General features: G+C 41.9%; 1 protein-coding gene across 3 annotated transcripts in view; it reads left to right on the top strand.

Moving 5' to 3' along the window:
• The window catches only part of vwdel (von Willebrand factor D and EGF domains-like), a 51,976-nt gene that overhangs the window by 13,452 nt on the left and 14,116 nt on the right, over nucleotides 1-24,408 (top strand). For 2 of the 3 annotated variants that reach the window (XM_039805698.1, XM_039805695.1), the window contains 16 exons: nucleotides 4,669-4,859; nucleotides 5,668-5,899; nucleotides 6,821-6,895; nucleotides 8,353-8,582; nucleotides 9,672-9,761; nucleotides 10,681-10,831; nucleotides 10,941-11,155; nucleotides 11,505-11,578; nucleotides 11,786-12,059; nucleotides 13,300-13,496; nucleotides 14,083-14,960; nucleotides 15,662-15,798; nucleotides 17,138-17,305; nucleotides 18,055-18,159; nucleotides 20,171-20,285; nucleotides 23,015-23,265. In XM_039805698.1, the coding sequence (XP_039661632.1) occupies nucleotides 4,839-4,859; nucleotides 5,668-5,899; nucleotides 6,821-6,895; nucleotides 8,353-8,582; nucleotides 9,672-9,761; nucleotides 10,681-10,831; nucleotides 10,941-11,155; nucleotides 11,505-11,578; nucleotides 11,786-12,059; nucleotides 13,300-13,496; nucleotides 14,083-14,960; nucleotides 15,662-15,798; nucleotides 17,138-17,305; nucleotides 18,055-18,159; nucleotides 20,171-20,285; nucleotides 23,015-23,265 (3,213 nt within the window). In that variant the 5' untranslated portion in view covers nucleotides 4,669-4,838. Of the gene's footprint in view, nucleotides 1-173; nucleotides 619-4,668; nucleotides 4,860-5,667; nucleotides 5,900-6,820; nucleotides 6,896-8,352; nucleotides 8,583-9,671; nucleotides 9,762-10,680; nucleotides 10,832-10,940; nucleotides 11,156-11,504; nucleotides 11,579-11,785; nucleotides 12,060-13,299; nucleotides 13,497-14,082; nucleotides 14,961-15,661; nucleotides 15,799-17,137; nucleotides 17,306-18,054; nucleotides 18,160-20,170; nucleotides 20,286-23,014; nucleotides 23,266-24,408 lie in introns of those variants that run through there. The other variant, XM_039805697.1, reaches the window with a different exon arrangement.

Here is a 24,408-nt window from a genome sequence, read left to right as displayed (position 1 = left end):
AAATTGTAATTTCCTCCCATCATTCAATTATTATTATTATTAAAGTAGCATAAAATACTCAAGTAAAGGAAGTATGGCTAAATTGTACTGAAGTACAGTACTTGTTGAGTACATGTAGTTACATTCCAGCAAAAGCTGAATCTTTCCCGGTGATGATACTGTGGTGATGATGTGATCAGAGGTGTGGAGCCCTGGGTCCCGAGAAGGTGTACTACCGCTGATGCCCCTCCTAACACACTGTGAAGCTGCAGCCTGCAGCAGTCTGTGGGCAGCCAGCCGCTGCAGTCCGGCGTCTCGGATCAGCCGACAGCCTCTCCATTCACTCCGACCACAAGTGACAGTGACAAGCCTCAAGTACCTCCTTTAGTTCCTCCGGCTTCACTCGTTTTGGTTCGGATAACGGAAACGACGGTTATAGGCCTACGCTCCGGGCAGACAGAAAGGACTTTCGGTAAAAAAAAAAACGGTGCCAGTTGCTCGCGCTCGGTGCTCGCGCTGTTTTGGGTTTGCGAAGTCGCGCGCTGCATGGACGCGGCGGGACGATGAGACTTGAAACCGTTTTGAAACTTCTCCCGTGCGTTGTGTTTTTACTTCCTAACGCGATGCACGCTCAAACAGGTAAGCTCACCCCTCTTAGTCATTCACAAACACTGAGTGTGACTTTTTTTTTTTTTTTTAATTGAATGAGCACACATTTTGTTAAACTACTCTCTGCCGTTTTCCTCAGTAAGAAAAATAGCAATTTACAAACTAAATAACGGGATTAAAAATCTAATCACTGTATACCAAAAGAGCTCCAGGTCCCCAGATTCCTCTGGTAGTTTTTCGTCCGTCTCATCCATCATGTAGCCTAACTGTCATCCAAGGACACATACCTCCAGGTCTCATGGTCACAGTGTTTATGTCTCTCAGGCTGCTGGCTCTGACAGGCACGCAGGATGTGGATTCTCAGAGTTCCTGTCCAAACTGATCAGGACTGAAGCAACCGGGTGTTTGAGAATGAAGGGTGTCTGTTGGGAGCTTTGACAGCCTCCTGTCGTCTCCTTCAGCAGCTCGTCTGCCTCTCACCGCTGTGGAAAACTCAGTCAGGCTATCATCTTTCACCTCAGGGCTAGATGGTGACCTTTTGGTTCTTTTTCTTCCTCATTGCTCTCACTTTTGTGGCCATATGCCTTTATGATCATGTTTTAACTTATATGGTCACACACTATAAACCTTAATCCTCTCTCTCTCTCTTGACCTCATTAGCCTAGCCTTCTATGTCTTTCGTGCGGTTTCTTGTTGGGAGGGGGTTATTTTGTTTTGCCTTGCCTCAACCAATCAGTAGCGGGCGACTTTTACTGTATGTCCCGCTAACATTTTCGTGAGACATATAAGCTGCAGTAGCCGTTGCTATGAGCGTACATCTTAAAGCTTTTCACAGATTGGTCAAACACGTGTAGATTTTCTGTAGGTAGACTCACAACAAAGCGTTCAGCTGCATCAATTTCAACTTGTCACCTTTCGTCTGCTGCCATTTTTTCACGAATGTAGCTAGGCAGCTAGCTATGCAGAAAGATGACCCAAGCCCAATTTCCACAGGGCCCTCCGCCCACCGGCATGTTAATTCATCCACGTTAATGAGATTTCATCGTGAAGTCTTGATGATCCTCTCTTACTGATTCTTGCAGCCTCTGTACACTCTCAGTTTCAACCATGGAAATGGATCATGTCATGTGGTCACGACAAAACACTGCAGTGTCATGTTCAGAGCTTGCCTTGACATCTTCCTTTGCAAAAGTTTGAGAGATGTTCCAGTTGTATGTTATTGGAGGCTCTAGTGACCCCAAAGCACTCAAACTGTGTGTTTAAGAGTCCGCCTTTAACCTGCTGACCTTAACTTTCTCTGTAGCAGTTTTAGGACTTCCTTCCACTCAGGCACAGTTTTATAGGTCCCATGGCATGAAAATTTCACTTTATGAGGTTTTTTTAACATTAATATGCGTTCCCCCCAGCCTGCCTATGGTCCCCCCAGTGGCTAGAAATGGTGATAGGTGTAAACCGAGCCCTGGGTATCCTGCTCTGCCTTTGAGAAAATGAAAGCTCAGATGGGCCGATCTTGAATCTTCTCCTTATGAGGTCATAAGGAGCAAGGTTACCTCCCCTTTCTCTGCTTTGCCCGCCCAGAGAATTTGGCCGGCCCATGAGAGAGAGACATCATGGCTTTCAAACGAGCAAAGTGGCAGTTGGTCAAGGCCACACCCCCACCCTCCACCTTGCCCCCCCCCCTCCAATAGCTACAGACACAGAAATGGCACATCCTAAGGAAAGCTCATTGTGGGACTGGCTCTAGTGGCTGTAATTCTGCATCAAGGCTGAATTTCGGGGGAAAAGACTTCAGATACAGTATTAGGGGACCACTAAGGTCTATATAAAAGAGACTTCAGATACAGTATTAGGGGACCACTAAGGTCTATATAAAAGAGACTTCAGATACAGCATTAGGGGACCACTAAGGTCTATATAAAAGAGACTTCAGATACAGTATTAGGGGACCACTAAGGTCTATATAAAAGAGACTTCAGATACAGTATTAGGGGACCACTAAGGTCTATATAAAAGAGACTTCAGATACAGCATTAGGGGACCACTAAGGTCTATATAAAAGAGACTTCAGATACAGTATTAGGGGACCACTAAGGTCTATATAAAAGAGACTTCAGATACAGCATTAGGGGACCACTAAGGTCTATATAAAAGAGACTTCAGATACAGTATTAGGGGACCACTAAGGTCTATATAAAAGCATCCAAAGAGCACCATGTCATGGGACCTTTAAAGTCTTTCATTTAGATTTTTTTTTTCACCAAGTGAAATACAATCAGGATTTACTTTGAATGATCCAAAGAAATAGTTGGTCTCCTGCTTTAGATTCACATTCAACCTCAAACTGACAAGTTTTCTTAACATGCTTATTGTAAGCAAAAGGAATGATGTTTCCAACAGATTTTTACCACAAGCTTTATGTTACAACTCATGCGAAACCATCCGCAGTCACATCATGCCTATCATCTTTCTCTTGAACTCTCAAGGTCAGGGCCAGAAAACCTTGCTGCAGTGCACAGAAGCTGGCGCCTGCTTCTTGGTTACAGCTTGGATCTTTCTTTCTCTCTGCTTTCACTTTTGTTGCCATATGCTTTTATGGTCATGGTTTAACTTCTATGGTCACACACACAGGAAACGTTAAAGCTATAGTGCACAACTATTTAGTATTAATGGGCGTCCGTTACATTCAAGTCACTGCCAAATGAGTTGATAGACTTATCAGCTAAATCAGCTTAACAAAACACTGTATTTCTCAGTATCGCTATGTTAACAAAATGGTATTGGTAATTACCTCTTCTGAAGAGTCCATCATGTTTTTTTAATCCTCTGTGTCCTCCTTGGCTACTAGCAGCTGCGTGGAGGAGGGGTCGGGGTGGTGCGTAATCACCAGGGGCTTGCGTCATGTGGATGCTCCGACAGTGTTGTTGTCATTACTTGAAATTCCTCATGGGGGAGACAGAAACTACGCTCTATAGCTTTAAGCCTCTCGCTCTTTTGACCTCCTTGTGTCCACGGATGTTGAGGGTAAAATATCACCCTTCCCTAATTTCTCATTCCTGGTCGCAATTGGGTACGCCACACGCCTCAAAGATTGATAGCCATTTTTTGCAGAGGTCTGGAAACACGCTCGTGTGTCACTTTCTGCCATTACCAGCTCTCGAAACGCTTCAAATTCTCTGGTTTTGCTTCTTCAGCTAATTACCATTTCGTTTCACTTCAGTCAGCCTACTTCAATTTGGTTTTGTGTCGTTATGATTTTGTCTTATAAAGGAACAGTTCTCTCTCTATAAGGAGCCAACCTGTTGTCATCCATCCTCAGTATTAAGACCCAGACTGCCCTTTCCTGGACCTGCTCCAGGTTTTCCATAATGTGAAATCTAATTTCTTTAAGACACTGTTGTATTGAACGTTCTTCTAGTAAATTGGCTCATGGCATGTCTTCTGCTGGCCAGATGGATTTTTTGAAGAGGTCAAAACTCCCTGAAGAAGACCAAGCATGACCCTCATTGGTGTCAAAATAAAGTTGCTCTTTATACTTCAAGTGTTGCTGGAGCTTTAACCTCTTCAGAATTGTACCCTTACCTAATGGATCTTTGAAGTAGGTGGAGTTGTTCAGATATCCCTACCCTGTCGTTGTGAAATGCTCCTAGGTCTTCTTAATATTTGCTAGTGTTGTAATTGCTGGTTGTGTTATATTTAGCTCTACTCCTGTTCACATAATATTTTCCTTTGCTGTCAGTCAGTCAGTCAGTTTTTTCTATGCAAAAATCATTTTAGTCATATTCAGTAACTGTATTCATAGCCTAAAAACTATAAAAGCATGCACTCTCTCTCTCTCTCATGTCATTCGTTTGTCATGTCTCAGAGCATTTCATGGTTTGTGTGCAAACCTCAACACTGAGCAGCACCAGATCTTTTTACTCACTAGCTTTGAAATTCAATTTGAAATGTTTATCCTGCATGCAGACCAGCTGGACGAAGGATGTCCACAATTCACTATTTGTCCTGCAGAAAGCCTTCCATACATCTGACACTCTTGGTGTACATCCAGCGCTCATGTTGTTTCTCTGGCTGGACTTGCAGTGCCCCCTCCAGAGTGTGCATCGGGTGGTCACTCCATCCTCCAGGACCCCTACCGCAGCACTACCTTCAGCTCCAGCTGGTTGCAGCAGTCGGCCCTGCAGGACTTCATCTGCGACCACTCCCTCACTCCTGGGTGGTACCAGTTTCAGATTTTTGACAAGCCGGCCAGCATGCCCACCCAGTGTGTGGAGGTAAATGATCTGCATGTGTTAATGTCATCTCTGTCATTAAAGGACCATTCCAGTCTAGTCTACAGCAAATCATGTCTACATCACAGCTAATCCACAATACTGTGATTTAGTTTGGATGTAATTTTTCTATCTTCCCAGACAACCCTTGATCTCCATTCATTTGAGTATGTTATCAAAATCAATTAGCGTGTGTGCAAGCATGAATACATTTGCACTTGTGTACACACAGTTATCCGTGTGTGTGTGTGTGTGTGTGTGTGTGTGCGTGCGGGCGCATAATATTTATGAAGGAAAGTGCAAGGAGAGCTGGAATGTGTCTTATTTCCTGCGGGGGATCTGCTGTGATGAGCCTGCACGATCCATCTGAAGTGTCAGCCTCCCTCTGCCTTCCCAGGGCATCACTGCTCTCCCTGGGTGATAGATATCCACATGAGTGGGCGGAGGAAAAAAAGAGTGGATTGCTGTGAACACGTGTTACATAATAATGCGATGTCTTTATGATCATGGTGCATAAATGGCTAGATTTGTCAGACAAAGGATTTTTTTAAAGGAGCATAAAATGCGACTAAGTGTTACAAAATGGCATTTTCAGATTTATGCTATATTAGCTTAACGTGATTTTGTAGGCTTATGTTTGTGACATCTTTGCTGCAAATACTACCCATTTCAATTTTTATCAGTTGCTGAGAATAGCAAACATTAAAGATTTTGTTAATATGTCACGTTTCACCTTAGTACAGCAAAATAACTACAGTAAAAATGTGTGCCGCCCTAATGTCCTCCCCTCAATGTCTTTCTAAACATCCAGGTGAACCACTGTGGGACTCAGGCTCCTGTGTGGCTGTCCCTGGGTGAGGGGGAGTCCCTGCCGGGGCCCCAGGAGGTGAGGCAGCTGACGGCCTGCGCTGCCTGGCAGCTCTTCCCTGGCAACAGCAAAGACTGCTGCATGTTCCGCATCCCGGTCACCGTTCGCAACTGTGGAGACTTCTACGTTTACCTGCTGCAGCCTACGCAGGGATGCATGGGATACTGTGCTCAGGGTATGTCAAAACAGAAAGTCCATTATTTTCTATATTTCAGAGTACAGTATTAAGCTTATGCATGACCAATTACCAAGATCCATATTTAAATAGTTATCCTTATTATCCATTTTTTTTTTGTTTGTTGCCAGTTAAGTCCAGAGTTTGTTTCACCTCTGAGATTAGATGAAAAAAAAAAAAAAAAAAGAGGAAAAAAAAAAAAAAGGTGCTGAGGTAGGATTGTAACCGTGAATTGCCAGGACTTGAAATGCAACATCAGATAACCTCTCCCTCCCCCCCCCCCCCCAATAATGTTTTTTATGAGCATTTTTGACGCGAGTTAGACACCCTCCCCCCTGGCCCTGATTGGTGCATCTGAGCAGGGAGCTGTGGATTTTTGCAAATCACACTACAGGCTGTAGGTGGTGCCAGAGGAGCTGGATTATTATTTTTTTTAATTACCTGCTTTATGTAGTTCTACTGGAACATAGGGTCAGTTTCAGCAAATATGACAGAAAGTTAGTTTTATAAGTCTTACCTACTGCACCTTTAATCGTTGATTGGTACAATGTTTGAGGTGTCCTGTTGTATGACTCTAACAGTAAAATGGAGTGTTATTGTTGCTCGCATCTGCATCATGTAAATATGAAGGATGTTAATATCATGGGAACATACCATAGTGCCCAGATGCAGGCAGGATACGAAATGATCCTGAAGAAGGCAATATGGCAAGATGTACATGTAGATCTTTAAAATGCAACAGAGTAATGAGTGTGAGGCTTTTTTTTTTCTATGATACACATCAACACTTTTCGACATAATGGCACTTGTAAACTAAACTGCTTCCTAGATAAAATCTTAAAAAACAACCTCACAGAGTCTCTTCTCTTCCATGTAGTATATTCTATTATGTTAATTAACTTCTCTTATCTGTCTCAACAGAGATGTTGGACATTTTGCCCACAACGTCGCTGAGCTGCGGCCCTGACGAGGCGAACGTCGATGGAACATGTAACGGTGAGAATCCTGCTGCTGTGTTTACGGCTTACTGTACGCTTGCCTCCTCGTGTTAGGTCAAACACCGAAACAATCAGGAGGTCAGGGAGTTGCCATGCGGTCAGGAATGCACCGCCGGCCCCCTCACCGCTCCTCTTAACGAGCTGAGCATGTGTCCCGGCGTCCGCTGGGCCTCGTCTCCATGGTGACGGCCCTCAGCCAGGTCGTGAATTAGTCCCAGGCAGGTTTTAGGAAGCTGGCAGAGGTGGAAAGGAGGAGGGAGGTTTAATTAGAGAGGGATGAAATATCACTGAATATGTTCATTACATTGTTTTAAATAATGTAATTCAGGTTGCTGTGATTCCCAAGCTCTCTTTTCTACTTTTAAACTCAGAGAGCAGGGCTTGCTAAATATATATATATTTTTTGGCTAGAACTGCCATATGTATATACCGTATATACATGAACTGCTAACAGTATATACATGGATTTATGTACCTCAGCTGTAGCTACCTTCCTTTGCATAACCATTTTCTACGTGATAAAGTTCAGAAGTAGAAGTTGTAGTTGTCATTAAATCCACCTGGAATGGAAATTAGCACCAGTCTCCCACCCAATGTTAGTAAATGATGTGTTTATGTTTGTTAATTTAATAGCAGCGGTAAACAAAGCACACTTTATGAAGTTTATAGTATATAATCTGGGTTAGGGTCTCATTTTCTTCTGAATATAGATTATTTGGCACAAAAATACACATATGCCTGAACAAAGAGTGTTCACCACTAAACATTGAACTCATATGTGATAGTTGGACATTTACAACTACATTTACACTCTAAAAACATGGGCAGTCCATTACATTGGAGACCATTAAATTGGACTTTCCTCCAGATATGTGAACCTGAATGGGCTCTGTGCAGGCCAGCCCGCAACAAACTGGGAAAGCCATTCCTTTATGGACCTGACTTTGTGCACAGGGCCACTGTCATGTTGAAACTGGGCCTTTCCCTAACTGTTGCAACAATGATTTCTCTTAAAGGAGATTAAGGGTCAACGCCTACACCATGAAAAACAGCTCCAGGTTAAAAGACCAGGGTGTATGGAGACATGGTGTCCACATACTTTTGGCCACATGCTGTACTGTATACTCAAACCATTAATGAGGTTTAAAAGGGAGCCTGTGAGTGAAGAAACCCTTATGCGAGAAGGTGGAATAAATTGTTGAATCAAATCGCAGACTGTAACTTTAATTTAACTTTGACATAAGACGATGATTTACATGTACGTACTACACAACAAAGTAAACAGTAAATGGCCTTGATTTCTTAATAAAAGCTGTATTGGCTTCCCTTTTCACCTCTGTTGTGGTTTTTACACTACCAACGTGCAGAGGAAAAAAATTGCGTAAATACCATCTAATCTAAAACCCATGTTAGACGCCACTAATCTACCCAATCGTTCTGCTTCTCTCCTGTCAGCAAAGCAGCCTCCCATTCCACCTGCACCAGTGATTGTCTCAGAGGTGACAGGAAAGTCCATCTACCTGAAGTGCAGCTTTGGGAGCAGCTCCAACAGCTCTCTGGGTTACGTGGTGGCTTGGTCCCGCCTCTCACCTGAGGGCAGGAAGGAGGAGCTCAAACAGGAGACCACCATCCAGACCACCGCCTTTATCGAGCTGGACGGCTTCAACCTCCGTCTGGGGGACAAGGTTATTCTGTTTAAATCCAAAAAGCTATTATTTAAACCTGTCAGCATGTGGTTAAGTTTTACCAGGGCTTCCACGGGGTCTTAAAGAGCCCCTATTATACTCCTTTTCAGCATCATATTTGTACTCTTGGGGTCTACTAGAACAGCTTTACATGCTTTGATGTTCCAAAAACATATTATGTTTCTCATACTGCCCATTGCTGCAGTGCCTCCACCTGAAACGCTTTTGGCCCGACTTCCTGAAAAACCCAGTCGGCTCTGATTAGTCAGCTGGCCCACTCTATTGTGATTGGTCAACCAAATTCAAACACGCCACTGGGCAGGCTGTGTTTGCTCAGGCAAGGCAAGGCAAGGCAGCTTTATTTGTATAGCACATTTCAGCAACAGGGCAATTTAAAGTGCTTTACATGAAAACGATAAAAAAAAATTCAAAACAGATCAAATACGAGAATAAAAGTTACAGTGCAGTATAAGAAATTAAACATTAAAGAGCAGTTAAAAACAGGCAGCACCAATAGGCAGCGCAGCTGAAAAACTGAGCTGGCAATGACATCATTAATTGAGGAATTTCAAACAGGAATGTTGGCGAGCCGTTTTAAGGCATTTGAGGAAAGTGCTGTCTGTGGAAGATAAAGCTCCATTTGGAGTGAAATGTGTTTTTTTCTAATTTATACTATATAACACACTAAAAGATGGGAAAAATTAAAAAAGCATAATTGGGGCTCTTTGAAATAAGAAGTCTAAAAAAGTCTAACATTTCAAAATCAAACTTTAAGGCCTTCAAAATTATTAAATTCGCTGAAGTATTTTGTTATATGAGTCTTAAATTCCATTCATAATGGTCTTAAAAGGTCTTGGAAAGTCTTAAATTTGACTTAATAAAACCTGCAGAAACCCTGTTTACTGTGCACTGGTCATGTACTGGATGTGTATGTGACCTGGCCTTAACGAGAAAACCTTTTATTCATCCAGGATTTCTTCCCTACGTGGTTCCTTCTGTTCCTTCTCCATCACTCTCTCCCTTTACTAAGTAGGCGTATCAATTGCAGATTTTCTTTAAAATAAGACCACAAATCTCTCCCTCTCTCAGATTTACTGCTCCAGCATCAGTTTCTTCCTGGACTCGCCCGACGTCCGTAGCGCTTCAGTGGAAAGTCAGGAGTTCTTTGCTGGGATTATGGTATATCACAGTATTCTATAGTTTTATATAGTTTTTATTTTTGTGTGTGTGTGTGTGTGTGTGTGTGTGTGTTGTCGCTTGATGAACAGTAAGACAATGATTATATATTTGTAGCGAACAGAGATCATTTATTTGTGCAGTTCTATGTTTTTGCATGCATGTCCGTGTGGTATTCCTGTGTGTATGTGTGCATATATATAGTGTATACTTACATAGAATAAAAAGTGACTGTTCTGTTTATGGTATACTGTATAAAATGTATTTAAATATAGGTAAATAATTAGTATAAGATTAATACCAATCTGATGTCTGTGTGTATGGTGCTACAGCCAAGGGGGGCAATTAGCTCAGTTTAGCATAGAAACTGCAAGCAGGGGTAAACATCTAGCCTGATTCTGTCCAAAGTTCGAAATATGCATATTTCCCAGAGTTATATTATAAAGACAAAAGATGCTATCTTGCTGACCATCAACATGGATCAGAAATAAAAATCCTACTCAAACAAATCTTTTCTTCTATTATTTAATTTAGATTTTGACAAGTTTTCTCTTCACCGTATTCTTTGATTACTTTGTATGAATGATAATAATTCATGTAAAAAGGGTAGGTGTTATAATCTTAGGGTTCAGCCTACACCATTTTGGTTTGTTTATTTTATTGCAAGAAAAAGCATTAATGGTATGTTTATTTATTTGTTTCTACCAGTATATTGAATGTTGTTAAGTTACAAATGACCGAAACACTGTAAAGTAAACTAAACTAAATTTAAGTCTGTTAGCTGATGCTCTTACAAAAGCTCTTTGGCTGAAGAGATTATATATTCCTCCAAGAAATATCTCTTTCCCTAAAACCTCTCCGTCTGAGTGCCGTGTGCCTGTGACAAAGGTTCTATGATCGCTTCTATAACTGTTTGGTGCAGCTAAGGCCAGAGGTGAGCAGTGTGTCTGAGGACGGGAGGCTGTATGAGCTGGTGGTTGAGAGCAGCGTTCCTGTCCCATGTCTGGAAGAGTCCTCCTCCTCCTCTACAGAGCAGTGCACTCTGTCTCTGCAGCTCAGCACAAGCAGTAAAGGTGAGGACTTACAGCAAGATAATGACAGATTACCCCCCACAATTTCTTTTATTTTCTGGTTTTAATAATCATGCAAATAAACCGCACCTCATTCCTCTTTGTGTTACAGGTGATGGTTTGTTAGGTGCAGATCTGTCTCTGTCCTCCTGCGTGGTGGATCTGTCCCGGGGCCCCTGTAGGGACGGGGTTTGTAGCCGAGCTCTGATCCACTTCAGCCCCGTCACAGACTTTGTCAAAGATGGCAACAGGACGACTCAGATCTCTGTTAAAGCCATCGTCACACAGAATTTTCTCTGGAGCGGATACTCACCAGAACCTGTTGAGGTAAACAGATTAAATAGTCCTGGGGGGGGGGGGTTGAAAATGTTCTTTTAGTGATAATTTGTTAATGGTTTATTTATTATTATTATTATTATGAAGTTTAGATTTTTATATATCAAATTGTTCTTCAACTCACTATGTAATCAGTATAGCCCTTTGCATATTGTATTATTTCTATTTAACCCTCTTTGGAATACTTTTTTCTTATTATCTTTTCTTTGTCTCAAACTGCTTTTATGATATGACACTGTTGTTTTTTAAATATGCATCGGAGAACCAACTGTACATTCATGTACTGTAATCATGTATCCTATTTATTTTAAATAGGAATTACACTGATGTGTCGTTTCAGATAACAGTGAAGGATGTTCCCTCAGCCTACTGCTACTCCTTCACTGATCCTCACATGATCACATTTGATGGCAGGTACTTCAATCTCTTATTCAGTTTATCTGGAAACATTATTTATATGTGTTATAAACGGCAATTCAACAGATTGTGTTATGTGTGGACATTTTAAATTGTCCATAGTGAATGTTTTCTTCTGTCTGTAATATGCTAATATCTTATGGTCTATAAAAGAAGGGCTGGAGGGCAAACGATTCTGTGAATATTATCTTTGTTTATTTACAGGTACTATGAGAACTTCCAAGTTGGCACCTTTGTTCTCTATAAGAGCACTTTGAGGCCATTTGAGGTCCATGTTCGTCAGTGGGAGTGTGGCAGCGTGCTGCACGCCGCCTCGTGCGTGTGCGGCTTCGTGGTGAGGGACGGCGGCGACGTCGTCGCTTTTGACATGTGCAACGGAGAAATGGGGGAGACCAAACCTCACCTGTCCGTAAAGAACAGAGACTTGAGCAAGAGCGGCATTCGCATCACAGAGTCCTACCAGGGACGCAAAGTCACGGTGAGCGAGGACGAGTCACACGCGCTTCAGCAATCTGTCTACAGATTACTGAAACAATATACAGCTGAATTAGTGTAGTTATGCTCTACATGATATACACTCTTCATACATAGCTTCTGCTTCATAAATCACAACATTATTTAGGACAAGCAACAACCTGAATATATCAATCCCTGTCAAAACAGAAAAACCCAATCATTTTATGTTTTTTTCGTTTTTATGTATTAACAACCAAAACACAAAAACCATGTGTTTTTTTTTTTTTTTTTTTTCTGTTTTAAAAACCAGAACGGGTATTTTGTTAGCTTCTTGGTCTAGCTATGTGTAGAAATCCTTGAAGCTATCTAGCAGCTACACTGATAGAAGGTAACGATGTTTGGCTAACGTTAACGTTAAGTTACTAGCAAACGTTTAATAAAAAAGCCTTACCTGGAAAATCATTCAGATTTTTTCTGACATTAGGTCTTCTGCTTTGAACCCCAGATGTCGTCTTCCCCCGAAATAAAATGAATGTTTCCATTTTCTGCTTTGCTGTCAGCCGGGAGATGAAACTGCGTCTGATAGTGGGTGGGCTCACATCTCCTAGACGACCAACCATTATTCCAATCATTAGAAACAGAAAGAGAATATTGTTTTTTCTGGTTTTCCGTTCTGGTTTTTAATACAGGAAAAAAAACAAAAAACACATGGTTTTTGTGTTTTGGTTTTTCTGTTTTTCTGTTCTGGTTTTTAATACATAAAAACGAAGAAAACATACAATTTTGTTTTTTTTTCTGTTTTGGTTTGAAAACCGAATATTAATAGTTAATAAAATTCTTCAATGTTGACATCATGTATATTTAAATTATCATAGTTTGACCAACATGTACATAAAAATCATTGCATTTTAGGGGGGAAAACAGTCATATTTACAGTAAATTAACTATGAGAATTGTATGTTTTTCATACAGGACACACTTTAATGCCTACTTAAAGCCCCACCAACTTACAGAGCACTTCCAACTCCATTGTTCCCTCCCTAAGCCTAACTTAAATACACCAAGAGAAATACACCAGGGGGGTTCTCGCTTGATTTATGCTTTGCCAGACATGTCTGTTTATTGAGAAAGGTGTAGAAATCTGCATGCAAAGAGCCGCCAAGACTAAATGTCAAAATGTGACTAACCCATGTAAAATCTGGCATGTAAAACATGCCCTCTGTCTTTTTGTGTGATAGTCCTGAATCTTTGACCGTTTGCAGATGACCTTCTCGTCCGGAGCCTTTGTTCGTGCAGACATGTCGGACTGGGGAATGAGTCTGACACTGAGAGCTCCCAGTTCAGACCGGAGCCACACTGAGGGCCTGTGTGGGACCTACGACGGACAGTCAGACAACGACTTCCACTCAGCGGGGGGCGCCACACTGGAGCACCTGCACGCTTTTATCTCTGAATGGAGGTCAGTGTCTCTGTCAATATCATCATCACGCTTGTCGCCATTTTTTGTTGCTATTTTTCAATGAAGCTAGGCAGCTAGCTAGCTATGTAGAAATAAGACATGTAATCCTGCCTGCTAAACTCTGATTGGTCAATTGTTTCTCTAACTGCGTTTACCAGCCATCAATGAGCACAGCGCTAGACCTATTTGAATCGCTGAAGATGTGGCAGGGATTCAGCGGTCTGGAACCTGGCTGGCAGCATATTAGCTTTTGAGCTATTAACTATTTAGGATGTCTGTACATTTGAGACAGTTTTTATGTAGTCATTCAGTAGCCAAGCATCTTCTTCAAAGTTTTATTCTAGTGTACTCCATCTCCAAAGAGCCAGGCACCTTCACCTGGGCCACAGTTCCCACGGGTCACAAAGGTTCACTGTGTGTCAATCGGATGTATGCTATTTGATTATTTGCAAATTTCTTTAAGATTTATACTGCTAATCACAATATCAATTACGGGAGCCAAGCGCCCCCCCTATCAGGCTATGCAAAGACCCTCCTGTCAAACTCTGTTTCCTCCTCACTGACATCTCCTCCTTCCCTCTGTCAGGCTTCCTCCAGGCAGCAGCCTGTTTGACACCGTGCCATCCCACCTGAGTACACTGAGACCCCGCAAGTACTGTAACTGTCAGGCAGAGCCCCGCCTCACATCTCCCAGAGCCCGATCTCAGCCAGTCACATCCTCCGACCCCACCTGCTCTCATCATGGCAACGTGCACCTCCCCAGTGTCATCCCCACTCTGGACGTCACAGCTGAGTACATCGGCTCGATGGAGCTACTCAGAGGTGAAGGAGGCGACAGACAGCCGCTGCCTCCGGGTCACTCCAGCCAACACACCCAGGATCAAGGTAGTGACGCTGAGTTAAGTGAAAGAAGCTTCTCCTTGAGCGCCTCCAGCGATGGAGCTTCAACCTCAGCTCACCGCAGAGGCAGGCGGCAGACCCACCATTACATTGCTAACTCTCCGCACCAAAGCCTCAGCCAGTCCGATCTGGAGGGCTTCACCTACTTTTTCCCAGAGGACCACGAAGCAGCAGTTCAACTAGATTCTTCCCTAACATGGCCCACACCTTCTGGCTTGACCGAGCAGCAGGCCAGGACTCAGTGTCAGCAGGCTGTGGCGGGCTCCAGCATAGGGTTAAGTTGTGCGCGCCTGTTAGAAGAGTCAGTAATTAGCCGCGTGATGTCTATGTGCGTTACCGACCTACAGCTGAAGGATGAGCAGTCGTGGCTGAATGCAACTTTACCGCTGCTGGAAAATGAGTGTGAGAGGAGGCTAATGGAGGAGAAGAGGAGAGAAGAAGAGTACAGGGATGTTCTGGCTGTCCTCAAATGTCCCAATCTGTGCAACGGGAACGGCCAGTGCTCAGAGTGGGGTTGTGTCTGCTTCCCAGGATTTGGGTCATACGACTGCAGCGTGCTGTCTGGTAACATACTAAGCATACACTGACACAGACGTTCTAGTTCTAGAGAGGTCTTTTAATAAAGCCAATACATCAGCCAATATTAGCTTATTGCAGACCTATCTATATATAAGTAAAAGTATGTAAGTATCATCAGGAAAATGTACTTAAAGTATTAAAAGTAAAAGTACTCAATGCAGAAAAATCCTCACATTTTAGAAACTGCAAACGATCAAAACAGTTCAGAGTTTAATCGGCTAATCATTTCAGCTGGACTTGTAGGCCGTTATATTGTTGGGTAGTTTAATTTATAATAAAACATTGTATTTTATGTGCAAAAATCTTAATTTCTAAAGAATCTAGTAACTGAGGCTGTCAGATTAATGTAGTGGAGTAAAAAGTACAATATTTCTTTCTGAAATGTAGCAGAGTAGAAGTAGAAAGTGGCATTAAAAGAAAAGACGCAAGTAAAGTACACATAACTCAAATTTGTACTTAAGTACAGCACTTGAATACATGTACTTGATTACATTCCACCACTGACCTACACCCACAGCACCAAAACATTTTACGGTATGATTCTAGCGTTGTTGTAACGTATTCAGCAGTTACTTGCACATCTATCTTTCCACAGGACCTCTATGAAGAGAGACTTATGGTTTGTGATGTGCAATAAATTCTCAGGGCTAACAGTCCATGCCTGTTTTGTTGTTGATGTTGTGAAGACCAGATCCCAGAGATCGCTGCGCTGGAGACGGAAGGTCTGTGTGATGTCCGACATCGAGACTGCTCCACCATCCAGGTCTACGGTCAAGGCTTCAAGAACTCCTACGAGCTCAAGTGTGAGTTTGTTAAAGAAAAGGTACTTTGCTTTTCTGCTTCTTTTTCTGTTTCCTAATCCCCTTGTTTACAACATGGCTTTGCTGTGCATGCCTCCTCTTTTACCTCAAAATATTGAAATCAATATTTTGATCAATTCAATTTGTTCAATTGTTCAATTCAATTCAATTCAATTTGTCAATTCTTTCTTCAGTTGTTGGTCGTGAAACTACAAACTGCAGGTTATGATATTGTAGGGTGAAGACAACCGTAATTAAGCTCAGTAATCTTCAACTTTTCAGTAGTCTGGCTTTGCCAGACCATCCGCACGCTGCGAAGCGGAGGAGGGTGTGGCTAGTCCACACAGCATTCTGGGATGGGAGAAAAACGTGCTCTGGTTTATTGGCATTTCTTTAAACCAATCACAATCGTCATGGGCGGCCCCTGAAAAATAGTTGTGCGAAAGAAAACTCAGATTGGACAGACAGTCTAGCTAGCTGTCTGGATTTACCCTGACATCGGTGAAAATACATGCAGTACATTCTGGCGGAATTTCCTGCGGCACCGGAGCAATCCCGGAAGTGGAACATCGAGGATATAACTAACTTTTCTGATTATTATTGGGGCATTTCAGCCTTTAATTAGGAGAATAGGATAGGACAGCTGTGGACAGGAAAGGAGAGAGAGAGGGGGGGGGGGACATGCAGCAAAGGGTCGCAGGTGGGATTCGAACCCTGGGCCGCTGTGGTAAGGACTGAGCCTTGGTACAGGGGGCGCACGCTCTACCAGGTGAGCTACCAGGGCGCCGCTAACACCGTTAACCTTCTGCTCATTTAAATTGCCTCTGTCTATCAAAGTGAATGACCACACTAAACAAGGCCATTGCATGGCAATAATTTCTACTTGGATGTACCTCCAGTTCAAGGACTTGCTGTAGCTCACCATCTCGCTGTATCAAAGTAAAATAAGTAAATGAAAGTATGTGAACACAGTTAATGCGGGGATGTCATTAACGATCATGTTAAATACATCCAATTAGTGAAATCTGACGCTCAAAAAATCCTAAAACTAACTGCGTCCGTATCTACTGTAGGACCCAAGGTAACCCCTTGCCATCCCGTGCCTCAAGAATAAACCTATCTTTACAATGCACTATTCTGATCAGAATAAAGTTGACCGATGTCAGCTTGTGATCGATACGTAGGTAGACGCATGATCGTTACACTTATATATATTCATCGTGTTTCTGTTTTCCTCTTTCTTTACTTTTCCCCACTTCATAATTTCTTTCTATCCTTCCCTGTTCACTAATGTCCCTCTCTCTTTTGCACCTCCTGCCACTCATGGCTTCCTCCCTCTCTCCCTCTGTGTCTCTCGTCAAGTTTGACGATGGGGAGTGGGTTCTGGACGAGCCCCAGTTTGTCTTGGCCATCTTTCTGGATGTAACGTCTCTGGAGTGCCAGCTCCCCCTGGAGGACAGCCGCCGGGAACCCGCAGGCCTGGACCTGGAGCAGATAACAGACAGACCCCTGGCCCGCTGGCAGATCAAAGTTAGTCACGTCTCCAACCATTCCTGCAATGCACACTGCTGAAACTGCTGTAAAGAAGAAAAGAATCCTGTCAAATTGATACTGACCTCCTTCTCCCAGGCTTCTCTCTTTGAACCCTTCTTAAAACGAGGGATTAGCATGAAACTTCTGTTATTATTTTGCAAGATATATATATATATATATATATATATATAATATGAGATTATACAGCAAATCTGCACTGAAGTAATGAAAAGCAGACCGATGTGAAGGTTTGCTCATTTTTATTTGCTGGCTGCAGTTATGGAAAGGGTCCACAGAGTGCAGCTGGAGTTTTTCCCCAGCTTCGATGTAGTTTAGGAGGAAAATAAACTCAGCAGCGTGAAACACGGAATGGATTGGTTTACTTGACTGCCAAGTGCATGAAACCAAGTGTGCAAAGCAGTAACAAGCAGTTATAAAAAGATGAAATAGGCTACATCATGGAGGCGTTAATACAGCACAGGTTAATTAGATGGTAAAATAGTTAAAATGCAGGTTCATTTTTCATACATACCCAAGCAGTTAGATTTGCTACACAGGAGAGCATTGATCACTGAGGAGGACTTTCCCAGTATCACGGCACCTGCAGTTTATATTGTTTCCAAAGTCTACCTGAGAGACATTATTCTCAGATGGTACCGACTACGGTTCACCTCATTGCAGTTCAGTTTATTTGTTTAATGCCTTTTCCCAGTGATCCACAGTAATCAAGCTTCTGCTGATGGCAGGTTTCCAATGATGGCTACAGCTACAGTAACGCCAAGATACTGACTGTGTATGATGGAGCCTGCCAGATCTGCAGCCTCAACGCTGAAGTCCTCTGTACCCTGAGGGTAAGACAGCTTTCCTCATAGCGATGGTGATTTAGTACACGGATCCGAAAGCAGCAATATCCCCAAAGATAAATAAAATGTGGTTAGCGTTGAATATTTCTAAATTCAACACATTATATCTCCTGTGCATTCATGATGGGAGGATGTCGATTTTTATTATTTGTATAATTAAGTGTTTTGTTGTGGTTATTCCAGACATGTTTTTCTGCAGGTGAGTGAACATTCATCATTCAACCATGATATACCAACCCAGTCTCACGGCAGTTCGTGAAATGGTCACGTTATTTAATCTATTGATTCGTGTACTCGGGCACGTTTTTCTCTTTTTTTTCGTGGTGGCCAGCACGAAAATGCAAACTAATGTATTTCAATGGAACGTATATGTCGTGATCACAGCACGACTTCGGTAGCGAGTAGTATGAAATGACGAAAATACCGCATAAGGAGGTTGGTTGGGGTGGTGGATGGGTCAAACAACGCATGACTTTCACCCCCCGGAGACCGGGGATTGTGTCCCGCGTGTGGCGTTTTGTTTCCCCGTTGTTGTTTTCCTTAACACAACCGTCCCGTTATTGTCGGGCGTCCCCCGCAGCCGTCTCCCGGCGTGTGAGGTGTCCTTTCCCCGTTCTTCTTCTCCTAAACCCAACCTCCGCCATCCCGTTGTTGTTGTCGTGTGTCCCACAGAGACCGCGGATCGTGTCCCGGGGTGCGACGTTTGCTTTCCCCATTCTTCTTTTCCTAAACCCAACCTCTGTATAGATGCTTCCTATTTTGTGCTGGCCACCACGAAACAAATCAAGATAAATGTGTTCTTGTACACGAATCAATAGACTCAAAATAACGTGACCATTTCACGAACTGCCGTGAGACCGTGTTGGATATACTGTTGAATAGTCAGGTTGATTTTAAATCTCAACTATAGAGAACATATTGGCTCTTCTGAACTTAAGAAATTAAAATGGCTGACAGTTGAAAACAGGGTGAGACAGTTGAAACTAAGATTAACAAGAAAGATTTTGTATAAGAATGAGCCAAGGTATTTTAAAGATTATTTTAAGCTTATTAGAAATTCTCATAGCTACTCAACGAGAGGTAGTGCCACAGACATAGTTCCGTGTAGATTTAAGACCTGTTCTGGGCAAAATACTTTTTTGTACATGGCGGCAATGGAATGGAACAAACTCCCAGTTGGGATTAAGTCAAGCCAGTCAGATTGTTGTTTTAATCGAGCATGTGGTGAATGGTTGTTAAATGCTAATTAGATTCAATCTTTTATGTAGTCTTAAAAGAATATTTATTATTACAGTGTATATATTTGTATTTATTTTGTATTTGGATGTGGTTGAGTGTACATAAGGTACCTTTTAGTCATCTGTAGCTTGCCTGGACATCTTTGTCAGACTACAACGAGGACCACAATGGAAATAAGTTTGTAACTTTCTTGTGTTATCCTCAACAGTTCTGATAAATGTACAATGTCACTGTGTTGGCATTTTGTTATGCACTTATTTCTATTACTGTCTAATAAATCAATCAATAAAAAAAATATATATATATTTTCTATTGGATGATTTAGATTGTTGTTATTTGGGATAATTGAGTGTTGTTTTTAGATATGTTTTGTTTCTACACAAATGTTTCCTATTTTAGCCGTGTTTTCTGCAGGAGAGTGAACATTCATCATGCAACTATGAATTATAACAGTACAACCATTGATCTGCTTGTAATGCAGTGTTGCTGAATGTGTGAGGTATCCTCAAACACGGGAAATAATTTGAGTGGTTTTCCTCAAGCCAAATGTACAGGTTAATTTTGTCACGAGTGTTTCAACAAAACCTTTCTTGTTCTCCTGCTGCCATGTTCTGCGCATGCTTTCCATAAACCCATGTAGCTCACTGATGTAGGTCAGGGTGGAGCAGCATGTTTTACGTTCTGAAAGGCAAGTTTGTTTCAAAGAGAAATAAACGCTGAACATAAATGTTTTTTGTTGTTTATCGTCTTTGCTTCCCAGGAGAAAACCTGCAACATTGACGGCCAGTGTTACAGGGAGGGGGAGTCCAATCCCAGCAGCCCCTGCCTCACATGTCGCCCGGACTCGTCCAAACACACTTGGTCCATAGCGGAGAGTACGTACATTTGAAATGTCATCGTTTCTCATCTGGTTTGTCTCACAGCCCAGTACGGCTGGGTACCGAATTCAATACTTTTTAGGCACCGACCGAATTGCCTCCTTAGTATCGAGTATCGAAAAAAGCCTCTTCATTCAATACCAAATTTCAGTACCTAAGGAGTGTTATGGAAGTTTCCTTTGCAGCAGGGGGGGAAATTTTAGAGTTTAGTAAATTGAAACAAATAAGACAGACTGAGACTAAACACCAAGTTGGGTTTTTGTATTTTATTAAAAAAGATATATTTGCAAATATAGGAGCAACATGATTTCACAAAAGGCCGCAGCCCAGTGTGGAGTCAGTTTCTCCAATGAGTGAACAGAACACCAGGCTTATATGCACCTTCAGAGTGACAACACACACGCACTTGGATTATTATGACGCTACAATTTTGACAGGCAATCTGATACACATGAAGACAATCAGAGAAATACAAGAGACATCTTGGAGCCATTTCGCCTCCTCCTCCCTGTACGACTTTCACCCCCCCAGTTACATCTTAACTGGCATGGGAAAACATGAGAGTTTTAGGGTGACCTTGTCCCTTTATCTGTTCAGACAAACAGCTCACATAATGTTCCAGACTGGACACCTCAGCAATTTAAGCAGAAACTGAGATAAACTGTCTTTCAATAATGTGAGAGAATTAAAGTAGAAATAAAACATAAAAATACAAGGAATTATGCTTAAATGTAATTTTCGCCATTACAGGAGTTAATCTCATCAGCGTCAGTGAGCCAATAAGCATGCAGCACGCTTCTACCAAGATCTCATAATGTTTGTTATTGGCTGTCTAACGTTATACGTCATAGAGGCATGCAGGAAAAACTCAGAGACTGGGCTCACGTAGTAGGAGCTGAAAAATAAATAAAGAATTTGTGCCTTAATGTTGTAATTTCTTTTTGTAAAAATGGATTTTATGAAATTGGTATCGAATAAAGTATCGTTCAGGAACCGGTGTCAAAGTCACGGTATTGGCATTGGCACCGGTATCGGAATTTTTGGAAGGATACCCAGCCCTACAGCTAAGAAGTCTAGACGACAGTAAACGCTGTAAGATTGAAAAAGTTTTTAGCGTGTCACTTCCTCAGTAGAGCTGATGTTGGATAGCCATCACTGCGTTTTGTGGCTGGTAGTTGCTCAGGGCTGTTTGTATAATTTGTCAGCAGCTCTGTGCAGATTGGAGCCATTGAAGTTCACTTCTGTCCCCCGGCGTTGATATGAGGACAGCTTACCTCCTTGTTACGCTTTCTGACTAACTTTAATTCTTCAACTTAAAGTAGGTCAAACGCTGCTCCGCTCCGTTCAGAAGAAACAACAGAACATGTAGCATTGACCTAACCCAAGTCGAATCTGAATGATAACGATAGCAGGACACGGTGTGGATTATTGATCAGGTGAAATTCCATCTACTCACAAACCAAGCTCATTTGTTCATGCCTGCATTTAATGAATGATTAATAAATATATTAAAAGGTAGAGCCTGATCTATACTGGATTTTTAAAGCAGATGTTGATACTTTAGAGTGAAAAAAAGCTCATGACATTTTATTGGCTGATAGTCATTTTTAACAAACAAACATTTTTCATCAGAAAATTCTTAAATGTGGTTCTTAAAGAGATTCAACCTGAGCGGGGCATTTTACAGTTGAAAATAAAAAACAACAACTCAACAAATTTTTAACATCTCTGGAAATTAAATTAGTATCAGTAACTAACCAGGGGTGTTGTGGTCTCTCTCTCTCTCTCTCTCTTCTCTCTCTCTCTCTCTCTCATATAACTTCCTGTAAGCTCTCTACTGACCCCTTTGAATGAAAAATCCCCCCAAAAATGGTATCAATATAAACTATAAACAAGAAAACAAATAGTACAAATATACTAAAATTAAGATGAGAAATATAGAAGAAAAGTGAGAAGAAATATATATAAATGAAAAAGCTAAAGATGAATAGAGCTATTATAAAAGTGCTGAATAAGGTTCTGTGTGGTGTAGGTAAGGCTGTAATATGAACATTACATTCATTTTTATACTATAAAAAAAATAGTCTGTCACAAACAAACAATGTCTTTTTACTCTTTTCATTTGCATTTCCTGGACTGCAATTACTTATCATTTATTGGCTAGTCTATGTCCACGACGTTCCACTTCTGGGATTGCTCCGGTGCTGCTGGAAATTGCGTTGGCGTTCTAAACTCCGGTGGATTTCTGAGGACTATGGTTAACTGCTGTCCAATCTGAGTCTTCTGCACGACTAAAACAACTTTTGAACGTACACATGTTCCACCAAAACAAGTTCCTTCCCGAGGCTATTTTGCAGAGGCACCGTGGCTCTGTCCGGCGCTTAGCGCTGCCAAAGACGAATGGGATTGGTTCAAATAAATGCCAATAAACCAGAGCACCTTTTTCTCTCATCCCGGAATGTTGTGTGGACTAGCCAGACCCTTCTCCGCGGCGCTGTGGAAGAAGGTCTGGCAATGCGAGACTATTTATTGGCCAATATGAACCAATACAGACATGTTATTGATAAGCTAAAACCAGAAGATGATAACTGTCTGGCCAATGTAATGTTTCGGCTCTATCAAATCTACTTTTCTTCAGCTTGTAACACTGTCTGTCACTCACCACATATTAACCAACTCATCGGTTTTATCAGTCTCCTACTTATTCCCTCCTTTGTGTTTCCCAGAGAACGATCCTCCGGCGCTCCAGTCGTTGCCGTTTCATCTCTGGTCATTCCAGGGGGAGAATTTAATCTACCATCTACAGGCTCAGGACCCTGAGGGCTCAGCGGTGCACTTCACCCTGGAATCAGGTCCTGAAGGTGCATCTCTGTCTCCGGCCGGCCTGCTGATGTGGAAGACTGAAACCACCGACACACACACTTTCCAGTTTAGTGTGACGGACGACTGTAACGCTGAGACCAGAGCCTCCATACAGGTAATGCTGGGTTTGTGTTTCTTTTGTGTGTCATGGTGTGACCCGAACTTTCTTTAGTCTTCAGTCCTTACTTAACAGTTTCACACCCACTAAGTACAAATTAAGCATGAGCATGAGTATGTGTTTGTGAGGTGGTACAGTGATGTATACAGTTAGTTTGCAGTTGAGTGCAAAGTTCAAGTAGCTTTTTTAAGATTATTTTTTGGACATTTTAGGCCTTTATTTGACAGGACAGCTAAAGACATGAAAGGGGAGAGAGAGGGGGAATGACATGCAGCAAAGGGCCGCAGGTCGGAGTCAAACCGGGGCCCGTTGCGTCGAGGAGTAAACCTCTATATATGGGTGCCCACTCTTCCAACTGAGGTATCCGGGTGCCCAAGTAGCCTATATTTTAAGGATGAAAGATTTTATCAAAAGTTGTACATTTAAATATAATCCCCTGTTTAAATATTTCTGTTGATATTTTCTGTTCTGTGTCTGGGAATAAATGGATCATGAAATATGGGAATGCTGTTTTTTTCTGCATTTCTTGTTAAAATCTTGGTCTGTGTATTTTTTTTTACAGTAAACCTTTTCCCATTTTAAAAACCAGAAGCAGCTTTTGTGCTGTTGGTACAGTTAAATTTAACCAGAGTCTTCTGAACAGCTTTACTGCAGCAGTAGGTCTTAATTACATGCCAGTATATTGAGGGAACGGTGAGTGTCAGGTAAGAGGTCCAAAATAGGGGACAAATTTGGGGTCTCCTCAACTCCATGTTACAGACTGTTACTAATCTGGTTTTGTGTATGTTGTGTGTTTACTTGAAAAAAGTCACAAAAGCAAGGAAACCCAAAGATGTCCGAATGCTTTCTGAATCTGCATTGATTTCATTTGGTTTGTCCCAGAGTGCAATGCACACAGGAAATAAGAGAGCTGCTCACAGCTTCAAAACATTCAGTTTCAGATGCAATTATAGATGATGGAGAGACTCCAGGGACAGCACATTACGGATTTCATCTTAAATATGTTCCTTCTCTTCTTTTCTTTGCCAAGTTAAATTGGCAGTGCTGTTCTAAAGTCACTGTTTGATTGGCATGCATCATAGTGCATTTCCTGTTTATAGTAACAAAAAAGAGGTAAAATACTTTGACTTTGATTTCTTT

The sequence above is a fragment of the Perca fluviatilis genome, chromosome 7 (assembly GCF_010015445.1).
Source record: "Perca fluviatilis chromosome 7, GENO_Pfluv_1.0, whole genome shotgun sequence".
In the NCBI taxonomy this organism is placed as follows: domain Eukaryota; kingdom Metazoa; phylum Chordata; class Actinopteri; order Perciformes; family Percidae; genus Perca; species Perca fluviatilis.
The sequence above is the reverse complement of the archived record's forward strand: the minus strand, read 5'-3'. Positions and strand labels throughout refer to the sequence as shown.